The sequence below is a fragment of the Perna viridis genome, chromosome 12 (assembly GCF_037379345.1).
Source record: "Perna viridis isolate PV_CMFRI_1.1 ecotype Kerala chromosome 12, ASM3737934v1, whole genome shotgun sequence".
In the NCBI taxonomy this organism is placed as follows: Eukaryota; Metazoa; Mollusca; class Bivalvia; order Mytilida; family Mytilidae; genus Perna; species Perna viridis.
In genome coordinates, this window is record NC_142456.1 from 33,487,926 (window position 1) to 33,503,278 (window position 15,353).

General features: G+C 34.3%; 1 protein-coding gene across 1 annotated transcript; it reads left to right on the forward strand.

The window, feature by feature from the left end:
* Positions 1 to 1,021: 1,021 nt before the first annotated feature.
* On the forward strand, positions 1,022 to 9,836 carry LOC148602117 (uncharacterized). The gene is made up of 6 exons (XM_088554626.1): positions 1,022 to 4,237; positions 5,184 to 5,381; positions 6,134 to 6,235; positions 6,943 to 7,266; positions 8,246 to 8,335; positions 9,404 to 9,836. The coding sequence occupies exons 1-6, from the start codon at positions 2,957 to 2,959 to the stop codon at positions 9,758 to 9,760; spliced, it is 2,352 nt and encodes a 783-aa protein (XP_088410752.1). The 5' UTR covers positions 1,022 to 2,956; the 3' UTR covers positions 9,761 to 9,836.
* Positions 9,837 to 15,353: the final 5,517 nt, after the last annotated feature.

Consider the following 15,353-nt stretch of genomic DNA (forward strand, 5'->3'; position numbering starts at 1 on the left):
AAGGCTTATACACGGAAATATAAAGGGTGTAAAATAGAGACTTTGCACAATTAGTGTAAACAAAAATATTAGGACAGAATAGATAAGTTGGTCTTAAGGCCGTTGCAAAATAATTACTGAATGAGTTACAAGACCCCAAAAAATTTCGTTTTAAATTTTCGTCATATGTTTTTTGTGTTACCTTCAGTCTTTGACATGTATCTCACAAACTGTGATATATACTGGCTTGGGCAATCATGCTAGGGGTTGAGCTTACCAATTGTGTGTGCAGACAGTTTTCAGTCTCTCTTTCACACACCTAACTGATCTTTGTCGCTAATTGGCATGATTTAAGTATACTATCTATTGTAGTGGTATAGGTTTTCACCCCCCCCCAAAAAAAACCAACTCAAATCAACCCCATTTTTTTATCTTTTTTTATCAAACGTAAATATACACCGGGGGGGGGGTCGGAAGGGTTTGTGCACCAATCTAATCCACCCCTTTTACCCTCCTTCCATGGTGTATGTAATCTGAAATTCGTCAGCAGATCTATATACAGTTTTAAGCCTTGTAAAATTGTTGTATGCATGTTTGACAGTGCACATGTATGCTAGCTTACTTTGCTATAAATTACGTCAGATTTTACAGCGCGTAAAAAGGAAATATATTCCCACCCGGCCCATTTTTTTTTGGTTGCCGGTGGATCAGAATTTTCAGGTTAACTTTATGTGGCTGTATGTGACTGATGATATAAACATTATTCTTATTTTACTGCGTATTGAAATTAGAATGGAGAACATTCTTTTCTTCAATGCCTCTACCATTTACATTCACAAATTCAGGTAATTTTCCTTGTACGTCCTTGATGTCTTCGTTAATCTCTTGCAAGGTTGAACATTGCCCTGAACAAATTAACGATAAAAATATTTGATTGAACACGTGTTTACATAAGCTTTAAGTGAAGTTCAAAGTTATATATTATATGACAAATATCTATTTTTAGGTTCTTATGATGCGTATTTTTCCGAAGTGAACTCAACATATTTCTACCAAGTATTTTGACAAACCCAAGTTATGGAAGACCCACCACTAAGATTAAAGTGTATAAATATGTATATGTACATGCGTATATGGGAGCTATTCTTTCACTGTACCTGTGTAGAATGATGTTTTGAGGCCAGATGCAGCCTTTCTTGTGGTATGAGGGTTTCCTGGTACTTCATTGAAGACCCATGGGTGGTCTTGAGCTGACATTTTCATCCCGATGGAGTTGTTGTCTCTGACATAATCACCATACCTCTTCTAGTTACATGTAGTGAAAAGTCCGTTTCAATACATGGGTAGTGGCTTATCCAGGGGGAGGGTTCCAGGGTTTGGAATACCCCTCCTTAGTTCGAGTGTGATGTGGGCAAATATGAACAAATTGAAGTCTTAAAACATCTTTTTTTTATTTCTGGATCAGATCTAAGTATGTTGTTTATACATTTGTAAATGTATATAGCTATTTTCTAATTATCTTGCTATGTAAATGCTGCATACAGTTTAAATATTGGACAATAACTTCATAAAAGACGATTATGTATAATGTACCCCATGGTGTGCATGCAGATAAAATATACTGCTTTCCATGTTAAAAACACTTAGGTTAAAATGCCCATTAGTTCCGTTCTTTTTTCGGGTAAACTGACAGAAAAGATTTCCGGTACAAGCAATTGTACCTTTCAAAATCACTTCTTTTTTTTGTTTTTATTAATGGATAAATAAAAGTCCTTAATGGCGAAATAGTAACTTAATATGTGCAAATAAAGAGCAGGTCTATATTTATGTAAGGATTTAAAACTATACATCAAAAGGCAATTGTTTTCTTCTTAGTTAATGAGTGTCTCTTCAATCATAATTACATAATTTAATCTCCTTTTTTTGCACTACATTTACAAGTTTTTGTTTAGTCATGCATACATGTAATCGATGTGGTTCCCAGTGGAGGGTACATCGTAAGAAAATCATATCCGGCATATTACAACAACTGTAATAGTCTATATGGGCTAGGAGGGTCCACCGTGCACCCCTCTCATAAAAAAAATGCTTCAGTTTATTTTTTTGGCCACAAAATGATTCGTGAATTGGAGGTATGAAAATCATATTGTGGTTGACGAGGGAGGTACACGGGGGTTATCTCGGCCCACGTACATTTACACTCTTTGAAACGTTCACGTTTCCCATTTTAGCGTTCGTGTTTCGTTTTTCGTGCGTTTACACATCGTTTTGCGATGGAGACGTTCGTTTAAACGCAGGCTGGGAGCATTCGTTCATCGTGCGTTTAAACGCACGATACAAGTGTGCGTTTAGCGTGCGTGCAGGAAACCTAAACGTCTCCAGGAGTGTATGTACTAGAACGAATGCCTTGCTTACATTTAGGTGTAACCGTAGCTTTTATAAAAGTAATTAATTGTCCTTGGAGTAAGCCTATCCAGTGCAACATTTAGGACTTGAGAACAAAGACATTTGTGTTTGTTTAATTTGTCCTACATTTTTGCATTTTTGATCCGCTTGACTTTGCTGTTCTTAGCTATATTTATGATTAAAATCAATTGAAAACAATTGTTTAGAATTCAAAGTCGTTAATATGCTCACGATTAAGGCGTTTCAATTAAGTTAAAGTTTCAGGAATATTTCCATCGATTTTCATTTTATGTCTTCAATTCATTCTTGAATATGTTTGTTTGGTTTCTAATACATATGAATGGTCTTTAATCAATTTTAAATGATATAAAACTAATGCCTCTTTTTTCAGTAAACATTTGACTTATTACAACATAAAGTTCAAAGCGTTAAATATTTAGCGAAAGCACCAGAATTTGTTTCATATATAATGTGACTTTTCGTAAAAAAGTTAGCATAAAAATTAAAAAGCACTTCCCCATTTCAAATGTGAAAATGGCAAGTCTCCTATTATTTTTTCTATGAGATCAATATGGAGACAAGTCTTATACTAGCAGCTATTAACGCTAAGACGGAAGACACGCCCGGAAAAAGTCTTAAAGCGATTAAAGATGGTGAAAACATTAACTTGACCGACGATGATGGGAACAGCTTTCTCCATGTTATCGCCGATAGATACACAGAAGACTGCGTTGACGCGCCATACTTAATACCGATAGTTTTCCAACTGTCGAATGCTGGTATAGCCAGGAATGTCAAAAACCAAGACGGTGACACATGCCTACATATTGCAGCAAAGAAATATGGAGTTCAACAACTCTTGAGAGCTTTTATAATGATTGGAGTAGATCCAAAGATAGAAAATGGTGATAAAAAGGATGTAAAGGCACTTATTGATATTTCAGAAACGGACATGAACATGTGTTTGGAATTACTTTGGCCAGGGTTGTGGCATGCGGCAGCCCAAGCAGACGACGATCTCGCTCTGAGACTGGTAGGTTCTTGGTGTAATACAGAAGAACTGCGAGACGGGAAACCGGTTATGAATTTGGTTCATATCAACCTGAGTGACAGAACGGCATCTACAGTCGAAAAGACGTCTAATACTTTAACTCTAGTGCACGCAGCATTGGCTGGTGACAAGCGCATGGTTAAGAAAGCGATAAAGGCAGAAAATGTCGACGTGAACACGAGTAACTCGACTCACATTGGATATAACGGATCAGTGTTCTTTATGCCTCTTGTTGGCGAGGTTGCTCTTTTACACAACACAGAATGTATGATTAAACTTCTAAAAGCAGGTGCTGATGTGAATTTCATTGTCGATGAAACTGGATGTAATGAACCGCTATTTCTTTACATATTACGGTTACTACCGGCCGCTGAAGAGGCATATGACGTATTGGAAGAAATGCTTCCATTTGCAGACTTTTCACTTGTTGAAAACAAAACGCACATGGTGTGTAAAATTGCTTTTGAAAAACGATTGCCATTTACAATAGTAAAGATAATGATATCTAAAGGATTCAATTTATTCGAATGTGATACCAATGGTTTAACACTCAGAGACCGCATATTTTTGGCTAATTACAAAGAGAGTCGAGAAAGTTTACGTATTCGACTTGGTTTTGTCGACCAAGCAATCGTTGACATGGCTTTAGAAGGCGACATCCAAACACTTGAACAACTTACACTAAGTTGCTATGACTACGACCAAGTAGTGAGTCGAAAAGGGCAAACTATGATGGAAGCTGTTGCTGAAAGGGGAAATGAAAATGTACTCCGGTTCTTAGAGGGTTTGCCGGAACTTCAGGTACACGTATGGTAGTTACATGTACATGCGTACTGATAAAAAAGAACTAAAAACAAAAACAAAACGAGTGAAACAAAAATAGTGCAAACGAGTCATGATATTATTTTAGTTTCTGCTTCTTAATACGCTAAAACAGAAACTAAATGATAGGCAGGGGATGGCGAGAAATATATAAATTGTTGTAAATGTTTAAATTGGAACATAAAATTACCGTACTTAGACAGATATGATCTATATTAAAGAATGGATATGATTTAAGTATTGTTGATTACGACTTAAACTCAATTTGACAACGTTTTTCCATTTTGAATATCGACAGTGACAAAATTCGCATTTTAAAAGTCAAATGTAAAAGGTATAAGAATGTGCAGATATTTGATGAATTACGCGTAAGTTAATATTTAATTGATGGAAACGTGCATTGTGCACGTGTTTGACCTACTTATACCTGTTCAACTGCACAAATACAGTGTTCATCAATAGTAAAATAAGGTTTACTTGTTTACTCTGTTACGGGTATTTGGACTACCTCGGTGGTCTCCTGGTAGGGTACTCTTCTCCTGGTAGGGTACTCTTCTCTTGAAATAGCGGATTTCATGGATTTGATCAGTGGTCGAGTCAAAAATTACAAATTGGTAGTCACTGCTGCTCTACAAAGCACCATTTCTTTTTTTTTTAAAGATCAGAATAAGGTCATGCTGCGCTTTGGACTGCCGCTACGTATTCGGCTGAAAACTAAAGAGAACTAAAAACACCTAACAACTGAAACAAACGAACACATTAAAAGAAAAAAAAAAGAACTAAAAAAAAAAAAAAATAAAATAAAAAAAATAACTTCAGTTATCAAACAAACAATCGTTTAAAAAATCGTAATAAGAATGCTACATACTAGTATTTTTGTACAAGTAAATTGATTTTTGAAAATATGTTATTTTAACATCTTTAGAGAACAATAAGAAGAGTTCATGTTGCAGTAGAGACCGGAAATCTACCAGAAATCAAACAACACATGACAAGAAGACTGGCAGAATCATGTGACAAAGGTGGGCGGGGTTTACTGCACAAAGCGGTCTTGTTTGAACGGCGATTCATCATCAAATATTTTCTGAAAGAATTTCCTTCAATGGTTCATATGAGAGATTCGGTAAGAGTTAGGTTTATATTTCGTCTATATTGTTTACCAGTGTTCTGTCATATCAACCAGTATGAGACAGTACGACTAAAAACTAATTAGACTGAATAAGATTTTTGAGTCTGTCTAGAACATACATACATCGAATAGAAGAATTATTCATGACACAACCAACCGGACAAATTGTCGTCCACAAAATATTATAATAATAATAATCACGAAAACAACTACTAACAGTCATCACACGGCCTCCACCGAAGAGTACAACTTACATAAATGTTATAAACCACAATAAACGTACATGGATGAAATATGATCCGATATACATGTAACTACTCGATCAAACTTATCGTCGGTCACTTATCAGTCACAAATCGAATGGCAATGGATTGATTAGTTTTGTTATTCAGATTCCAAAAAGAGTTTGATCGATGATTTTGAGTAGAAATTCCTGATCGAAATATGATTGATAATGAACTGCATATGTTGATTAAAATGTATTAAAGATGGAAATAAGTATCTTTTTCACACATCCTGAATTATACATAACTAGTAAACAACAACTAAATCTGGTAACCGATCGATCACTTATAAAAAATCGATCACTTTTCTCATCAAAATCATCAATCAAACTCTCTAGAGATTTTAATTGATAAGTGTTTCATTTAACAAAGCCAATCAATCGATAACTATTCCATTTATGACCGATAAGTGATCGATTAGATATGTCAGGAATATGAATACCGTCGATCTATTTTTGACAGATGGGTAGAACACCAGTCCACTGGGCAGCATGTCTTACGGATGGGAAGGATATTGAAGATAGTTTATTGAAAGCTGGAGCAAATCTTATTGTGAAGGACAAGGTACAACATCTACATTGTGTATACTTAGATAGGCCCGATAAACAAAATAAAAACCATATAAAACAAATTGAAAAACACACCCCAAACACTCTAACAGTTAAATAATATGGGTTGCATCATATATAAAAATAGTTCCGATCAAAACTTTGAATTTCCTTCTAAATATCTCTCTAGACACCTTAGTTAAATTTGAAAGAGGGGGCGGTTGGGGGGTGTGGGTTAGTAACTACCTTTTAGGGATGATGATTTTTATCCCTATAGCCATAAGATAAAGTCATTTCATGCCAACAAATATAGTGTTTTAATCATTTTACTTCTTGAACAAATACATTTTATATCAAAGTGGATATCGGTATAACAAGCTACGTGTAAATGCAAGGGCGGATCCAGGATTTTAGATTAGGGGCGCACAGTTAAAATTTCACCGAGCGGAGCGAGACGAAAAAAAGTTTTGAGGTTAATTTTTTGAAATGTTCTTCTACAGTGGTGCAATGTAGATATCTTTTGTTGTTAAATTAGCGAGAGATCAAAGTAGTTTCAACCTAAAACCGCCTAAATCTACACCTGACAACCCATGCTTTGCAAATTTTAGGGAGGGCGCACGCCCGCCATGCCCCACCTGAATCTACCTCTGAAATGCATGAATGTTTCCCAAACCCATAATACGTCACAGTAGTTCACGGTTTAAACGGATTTTCATTTTTTAGAAAGGAAAAACACCCGAGGACTACAGAAAGCAGATGGGAACAATGCAAGAAATACTTAAGGTCGAGCGAACGCGAGACTACGGCATTGACGTGTACATCCTGAAGCGGTACATGGAGTTCAAGTTTGCTATCGAATCTGGTGACCTTATAAAGGTAGAAGAGGTTAGGAACGGGATGTATAAGGATATCAGTCTGAATGACGTACCTGTCAAGATGTATCAGACCACGCCCCCTCCGAGGGACCTCCTCTCATTGTGTATAGACAATACAGAAGATCGAATTGGGAAGTTTTTACTTAGTCAAGGAATTGACTGGGACATTAAGGTAGTTTTTACAATTGTTTTCTTTTAATTTTTAATGAGGAGACACTTTTATGTCCTGTCCAAAATCAATCTGATATACTACGTATAACTCTCTTTCATTGTAGTTTATAGACTCAGGGTTGATTTCTTCTAATATCTCTAAAAACTATTCTAAAACTTTCAGAAAATCAGTTCTACGACTTCATGCAAGGACAAATCTGGAGATACGTGTAGCTCTTCTGACAGTTCTAGCAGAACCACTCGCGTCGAGCTAAATATAAAACCGTTCTTGCAATGCTAAAACTGTTCCCGTGGTGCTCACTAATGAGAAATTTTGTGATGAAGCAAGTTTTTTTAACAATTAAGCATAGCCAACTCTGTGGACGGGTCCAGTTGAAAAAGACCTTCTTACAGTTCTAGTAGAGCCGGCTCTATGCGAGAACTGTAAGAAACGGTTCAAGAACGGTTCTTTTGACAATTTCCCTGGATATAAGAACATATTTCACCTGCATATATGATGTGAACAAAAATCATAAGCCATTAACTGGCACTCCTCGTTAAAAATCCCCACTGAAGCTGTTTCCGGTGTATTGGAGAAATAACATAGAGACAGGGTTAATAATAAAATTCTTCAGAGGTGCTACATGTCGAGCTTTACAATAAGGGAATCATTATGTTAATTTATCCTTTAGGAAGGAGATTAATCAAATATTAAAAAAACAAACAAACAAGCAAACAAAAATGAACAAGGTTAAATTTCGAAAACTTTCACGAACATCATCTTATCAAATGCTTTCTAGGTCTTGCCTTATATGTATGGGGTGCAACATGCTCTAGATTTGTAAGAAATGAATGCTAAACAGCTATATGTGTGTAAGGAATTCATGTCATGCATTGTCAAATGCGATGTTGTATCTTTTATTCTATTATTTGCAGTAAAATTACCCATACATGTATAAAATTTAAAACCTGCTATAATTTTTAATCGCTTTTGTTTTTAGTACACTGACATGGATGGAAGTTCTATGAGTTTAGAAAAAGCAGCCGAGAAGAAAGAAATGAAACAAACGGTAGAAGCAATACAATACCAGGTATGTGTCAACGTTGGTACACAATATCAGCTAAAAATACCGAAGCGTCCAAACTCCATATGTCTACATTGGCTTGGATCGAATATGAAACTACTGCAACCTTTGACATCGATAGACAAGACTGGTTTGCTTGGCACTTATGTTGTGATCTACTCGAGGGAAAATGTGTGTTCCAAGTGTTATTGCAAACGACATGATACGTGACGAGCGAACCCATTTTTGCTAGCGATGTCAACAGTCGCAGTAGTTTCACGTTTGGTAAAAGCGGTTTTAGAAATAAGGAGTTTGGATGGAAAAATCCTTGTTTTGGTTTAATAACAAGTATTTTATAGTATCTTTAAAGAAAGTAGTAATATATATTCGAATTTATTTGAAAAAAAAATGAGTTGAATCGACGCACCCCCTAATCTGGGATCATTCTACTAGTTGGGTTGCATATCGCAATTGGAGATAGTCCATTTGATCGAACTTTACCTCTTCACATAAATGAATGTAAAATAATTGATTGATTGATTGATAAATGATTAACCATTTGCAGTTATGCGTTTCAAGATGAAAATTTAGAGAAAGTCAATGTAATAGTTTTGTACTAGATCGAAATTCTTAACCAAAATTTAAATGCGCTAGCCCATGAAAGCAACAACTCCGTGGAAGAGTTGAAGAGCGTTGAATTTTAAAGTCTATGGTTTGTCTTGGTCATGAATCGGAGCCGCCACAAGATACAAGAGGTAGACGATCACGCTATCGTGAGAGCATCGCGGCAGCTTTGCGTTATTGTACGTTCAATGCATTTTTAAATATTATAATAACTTCATCATACAACCAACTGGACATTTTTTATCTATTGAAAATGCCGATAGATGCCTATTTGACAAACCTGTAGCATTATTTCGCAGAAGTTTAATGTTATTTCATGAAATACTGTAAATTGTCTTTTGGTAACCAACAGTGTTTAATTTTGCTCTTGATATTCTAGGAATTGTAATAAGTTAGTCGAAGATGCACTGTTAAGTAAAAAAATATAATATTATTAGCCTTCTCCATACCAAGTCTATTTGTTCTTGACAGAAAAGTAGAGCTGCTGAAGAAAAGAAAATTCTAAATAAGGTCAAAAAGGAGAAGAAAGAACTTCTAGAGAAACAGAAAAAGGACGGAACATATGAAGCTATCAATCTTGCTAAGATAGATCAGACATGTCGTCAAAATCAACCAAAGAACGATTATAATAAAGTCGCCAATTCCACAGAGAAGAACATGTTACCTAGCAACGGGACTGTTAACCATGGATCAACCAATGGAAATGCACCAGACACAACATCGAACAAAAGCAACAACATAGAAAACACCAATAAGTCAAATGATGTAAAACTTGATAACAATGAAAAGAAACCTAAAAGAAAAAGTTGTGCATGTGCTCTGTTTTAAACAAGTGTTAATATAGTTTGCAAATATTATATTTTTTAATGTTTTAATTAATATACGTATTTTTGACTGCAATTAAGCCAGTGGTTTAGTTCTTTATTTTGTGTAAATTACATGTAAAGTTTGACTTGGGCTGTAACGGTTAATTCAAATATACCATAATGCAATCACCGTATCCGCCAGTCAGTCCGTTACACATTTCGCAACATAATTCTCAGTACCCTGTGGAGGAAATTCTTATATATTTATTATATTGCTTTTGCATTACAACCTGTACCGTGTCTCCCTTTTTCAGGATCCCCGCTTATCTGATCTCTGTTAACTGAACGACTTAGTATTGATTTAAGCGGTACATAACAGAAATGTTCAGTGTCTACTAGAGAGAATAATTGGATATTTGGTATTTTGGTCTTCCGTGATAACTTGTACCGCGTTTATGATGATACTTTTAGGTTTTATACCCATTCCCACTTGCAAAGTGTTTGTCCTTTCATCCGTTTCATAGTGGGATAACTTTCCTTTAACCCTTACTTCTCCTACATGCTACACTGGCTGGAATGTAAAGAAACTTTCATATTATATTTATGATTTACATGACTTATTGGTCCTTTTCCGTTGATACGAACAGGTATCACCTTATTGCTTGACATTTTTCTTCGTACTTTTCTCTATTTTTACCCTCTTGAAACATTTCTTTCCCAAGCATTCAACGGATTAAGTGTTGTATTGTTACCTTCTATTTATCTTTGGTTTTTCGTTGATCTTACCACTTTTGCAATATTTGGAAATACGATTTATGACAGCATGAACCATAAATATATTTCAAGTCATAATGTTTTTAGACAGATGACAGTAAACAATCATTGTAACTGTTTGTTGTTATATTTTTATTGCTTTATGATTTTTACATTTTTTAACATATGTAACCAAGCTCAAGCTGGAGAAAAAATAATCCAGCCAACATTTTTTATATACAAGCAATTGTTATAATCTTCAGTGTAGTTTACAAATGTCATATATTTTGTTTCCCTGTGATAAAAGCGAAAGAGTCGAACATTTTATGATATGGTAATAAAATTGCAAGTTTTGTTCTTATTTGTACCCATCGTTATTTATTGATCAAATATTAACATTTTACATTTTATGTGCTTCTTTGTTTTTACCGTTAGTGCAATCTCCTTAAATCAACTTCCTCTTTATGTATTTCGTACAGAGAAAAAAATTTGTAAAAGAATAACAAAAAAAAAAAAAAGAAGTTAAACAGAAAAGGAAACATATAAATGATAAATTTTAAACTACATTTTTTATACAAACAGACAATTTAAATGATAAGTTATGTAATTGTTTTTATTATTGATAAAATCGCAAATATTGCACAACGATTTCATTCACTGTTGACATCGATTGAACATCTTGTCGGCTGAACATATGATTATGAAAATTAATCTTCTCACATGTACTAGCGCCAAGTATTCACAAATTAGGAAAAACAGGTTATTGGCACAGAGGTAATTTATCATTTTATAGAGGTTTTACGATTTTTTAGGATTCCTTTCAAAGTCCCGAATAATAAGCTTAATTCATAAAGTTCAAGATCAAAAACAAGATTCTGAGAAAATTGTACATTGAAAGATTCATTCCCTCCCGCTAACACGAAATAAAATATAACATCAATACATGTGATTTTGTCAATGTAGATTATTAACTTTAATTTATAACTGCTAACATAAACAGACAATTTAACCAAACACAACATTGCAAGCTACATCGTACAGAAAGAAAATGAAACTGCTCCTTCTTTTTTGAGCTTTGGAACGCAGAAGGTGTCATTTCATGCATAGTCCCATTAGGTTGGATAAATGAAAGTAATGAGTAAACTTTCTTATAGGATTCGTCATAAAAATCGTGGATTTCGATTTAGCTCTTGATAGTCCATTGACAAGACAAATACCATGCAATGAGCACCTATTGCTTAACTCTGCAACGTCATACACTGATCCAGAATTCAATGAGTATGATAAAAGTCTAAGCAACATAAGTAATAGTTCGACGGTCTTGAATCAAGAAAATGATGGAGGGGCAGTTATCAACTCATTTAATGAGGATTAAAGCTTACGTCCTACACAATATTTGTCCCTGACATTGTGTGACAAGAAGATTTATGAAACAACCAAAGTATATAACTTTCGATATTGCTTCATCTGTCATTCCGACGCAACGATACTCATTTCCATAGCTGTTGAAAAAAAAAAAAAAAACAAAAATCTTCATCGTGGAACAAAACACGATCTGGAGCGATCTACAGAGAGTGAAGCGGGAGGGATTTTGGATAAAAGAACTCCGTGTTTTACACTCGGACGGAATTAACAAAAACATTAAGTTCTTCCTATTTTGTACAGCTTCTTATAACAGTATTTGTAAATATTTTTTTTATTTTTATAGTTCAGTATTCAAGATCAACACACAAGTGTGCCTATAGCACAATGTTTAAGATCTTTGTTACTGTCGGTAAAACAAAATTTATACGTCACAGGTATTCACCTGATTAGGTAGTGAGTTGTGTTCACAGACCATTTACTTTCATACACACTCAGTTTATTTAAGGCACTGAAGAAGGTCATTTGTTGACTGAAAATTTTGCCCATTATATACTTTATTATAGTGTGTTAACATCTTTATTGGGCCCCGTGCAGGCCCGGGTGTTAAAAGAATAGGCCTGCAGCAGCACTAAGCTTGTCGTATAAGGCGACTAAATAGTGCTCAGAAACCTAGCCGGGGGCTGGGCGCTCTGCCCACAGAGCAACTGGGATGTGTGCCCCAGGTGGTGGAATGGGGTACCCCTGGCATGTTGCATGCTGGGGTTGTCAGGCTATAATACGGAAAACCTGACCGCAAACCATAGTGGTGCACCGTGTTGGGAAAGATGCCACGTTCCTTGCACGTTAAAAAACCCTGCAGTGGTATTCGATAGGAGTAGGAACAATAAATCTTATTGCGTGTTAACTATGGCTTTAAGTATTAAAATGTGGTAAATAAGATATATTTAGAAAATCGACAAGTGAAATGTCTAAATATATGACTTTTACGTTTTTTATTTTTTTTTTCACTTTCCCTTTTTTTGGGTACATTTTTAGGTAATTAAGTACATTAATGCGTATATGTACTATGTTGATAACTTGACAATATAAAATATATTTTTCGATTTTCGATTTGGATTTCGATTTAGCTCTTGATATTCCATTGACAAGACAAATGCCATGCAATGAGCACCTACTGACAAACTCTGCTACGTTATACACTGATCCAGAATTCAATGAGTATGATAAAAGTCTAAGCAACATAAGTAGTGTTTCGACGGTCTTGGATCAAGAAAATGATGGAGAGGCAGATATCAACTCATTTAATGAAGATTAAAGCTTACGTCCTACACAATATTTGTCCCTGACATTGTGTGATAAGAAGATTTATGAAACAACCAAAGTATATACTTTCGATATTGCTTCATCTGTCATTCCGACGCAACGATACTCATTTCCATAGCTATTGAAAAAAAAAAACATAAACAGAAAAAAAAAAGAAAAACAAAAAACAAAACAAAACAAAAAAAAAAAAACAAAAAAAACAAAAACAAAACAAAAACAAAACAAAAAACAAAACAAAACGAAACACACACACACAAAAATACCAAAAACAAAACAAAAATACATTTGAGTTGAATAATGCATTTCACTCCTGAACATTTTACAGACAAAACATAAACTTTGATACGTTGATACAAATGAACGTCAAAATTACACTTGAAATTTCTTATGCCAGCTGTATTATATTTGTCACAAACATAACCCATTAAATGGAAAGGTGATTCAAACTTCAAATATACATATATTTTCTTGTTGCACTAGCATTAACTATAATTCCTATGACAATATATTAATATATATATATATATATATATATATATATATATATATATATATATATATATATATATAAATATATAAACAAGACCAGATTTTAATTAATATTTCAGATAGTGTGATTTCAAATTTAGCGGGCTAATGGATTTCTCTTGGTTTTTCAAAAGGTTTTGTCTTGGTAAGCTTATATATAATGTATACCAAACCCCCCGAAGAAATAGCAACGGTTGATTAAAAAAAACTTTTCAAATAACATTTTAAGGTATTTTGATGGAAGAGTAATTAAGGGAACCACAATTATAGCGGTAATCAAAAAAATTTAATCCAGGGACAAAGACCAGACAATTATGTTGTCATGGTTATGAAATGGATAAAATCAAATAAGTCTGGAAATCTGACAAAAATGGTTGACTATCAGTATCAAACGTCCTTCATAAACTCCAATTCGCCAAAACATTTGACAGAACGGGCTTCAAATTTTATATTTATATCGTAGTTCTCAGGATAAATGACATTAATCGAACGTTCATTGTAACACAATGTGTTTATTACTATCGTCGTTGAAAAATTAAATATTTGAAAACATGAAACCTTGAGAAGTAAGTCAGCTATTTAAATCTTTTTTACAACTACTTTGTTCTTAACAAGGAAATTGTACGTATATGTAGATCAGTTTCAAATAATGCCTTTGTTTTTATTTATTGCATTAACAGAATTGACCGCAAAAAAAGCAAGCCTTTAATTACATAATTAAAACATAATTCATAACACTTCCTTTCCCATATATAGCGGAAAACATTTTCCTGATAGATATATGACACACACACACACATATATATATATATATATGAATCTATCAGGAAAATATACTGGAAATTATAGTTAATGCTAGTGCAACAAGGAAATATATGTATATTTGAAGTTTGAATCACTTTTCCAATAAATGGGTTATGTTTGTGACAAATATAATACAACTGGCATTCAAGCATAATTTTAAAAGACATTTGTATACAATTTGCAATTTTTAACCTCGTTGTGTTTTGTCAATTAGCTGTCATAAAAGAGTGAAACGCATTAATCAACTCAAAGGTATTTTGATTATTTCAATAGCTACGGAAATGAATATCTTTTGGTCGGAATGACGGATGAAGCAATATCGAAAGTAAATACTTTTGTTGTTTCATAAATCTTCTTGCCACACAAAGTCAGGGACAAATATTGTGTCGGACGTTCATTTTCGTCCTCCTTAAATGAGTTGATATCTGCCTCTTCATCATTTCCTTGATCACAGTCCGTCGGATCATTACTTATGTTGCTTAGACTTTTATTATACTCTCTGAATTCCGTGTCAATGTATGACGTTGTAGAGTGCTCAGTGCATGGTATTTGTCTTGTCAAGGGATTATCAAGAGCAAATTCGAAATCCACGTCATCGTCAATAGTTTCATATTGCCTATTATGAGGAGTCTGTGCCCCAGGTCTGTTTGAATCTGGGAAATCATTTTGTTCAATGTTGTGTGTTCTGCTTTCTGAAACCGGTCGCGTATCTCCCTGATGCCTGTATTTATTTGCAATGATATTGCCGACCGTAGATAACGTACAAACAAATACAACGGCAATTATAATGACATACAGCGTAACTGGATCAATCTTTAAGGAATAATCTGAAGATAAATATT

What these genes read in the sequence shown, in the direction of transcription:
- LOC148602117 (XM_088554626.1), top strand. Translation starts at nt 2,957, where the DNA reads ATGGAGACAAGTCTTATACTAGCAGCTATTAACGCTAAGACGGAAGAC. An exon ending in TGGTTCATATGAGAGATTCG is followed by an intron (nt 5,382 to 6,133) that starts GTAAGAGTTAGG and finishes TATTTTTGACAG; the next exon opens with ATGGGTAGAACACCAGTCCA. An exon ending in GAATTGACTGGGACATTAAG is followed by an intron (nt 7,267 to 8,245) that starts GTAGTTTTTACA and finishes TTTTGTTTTTAG; the next exon opens with TACACTGACATGGATGGAAG.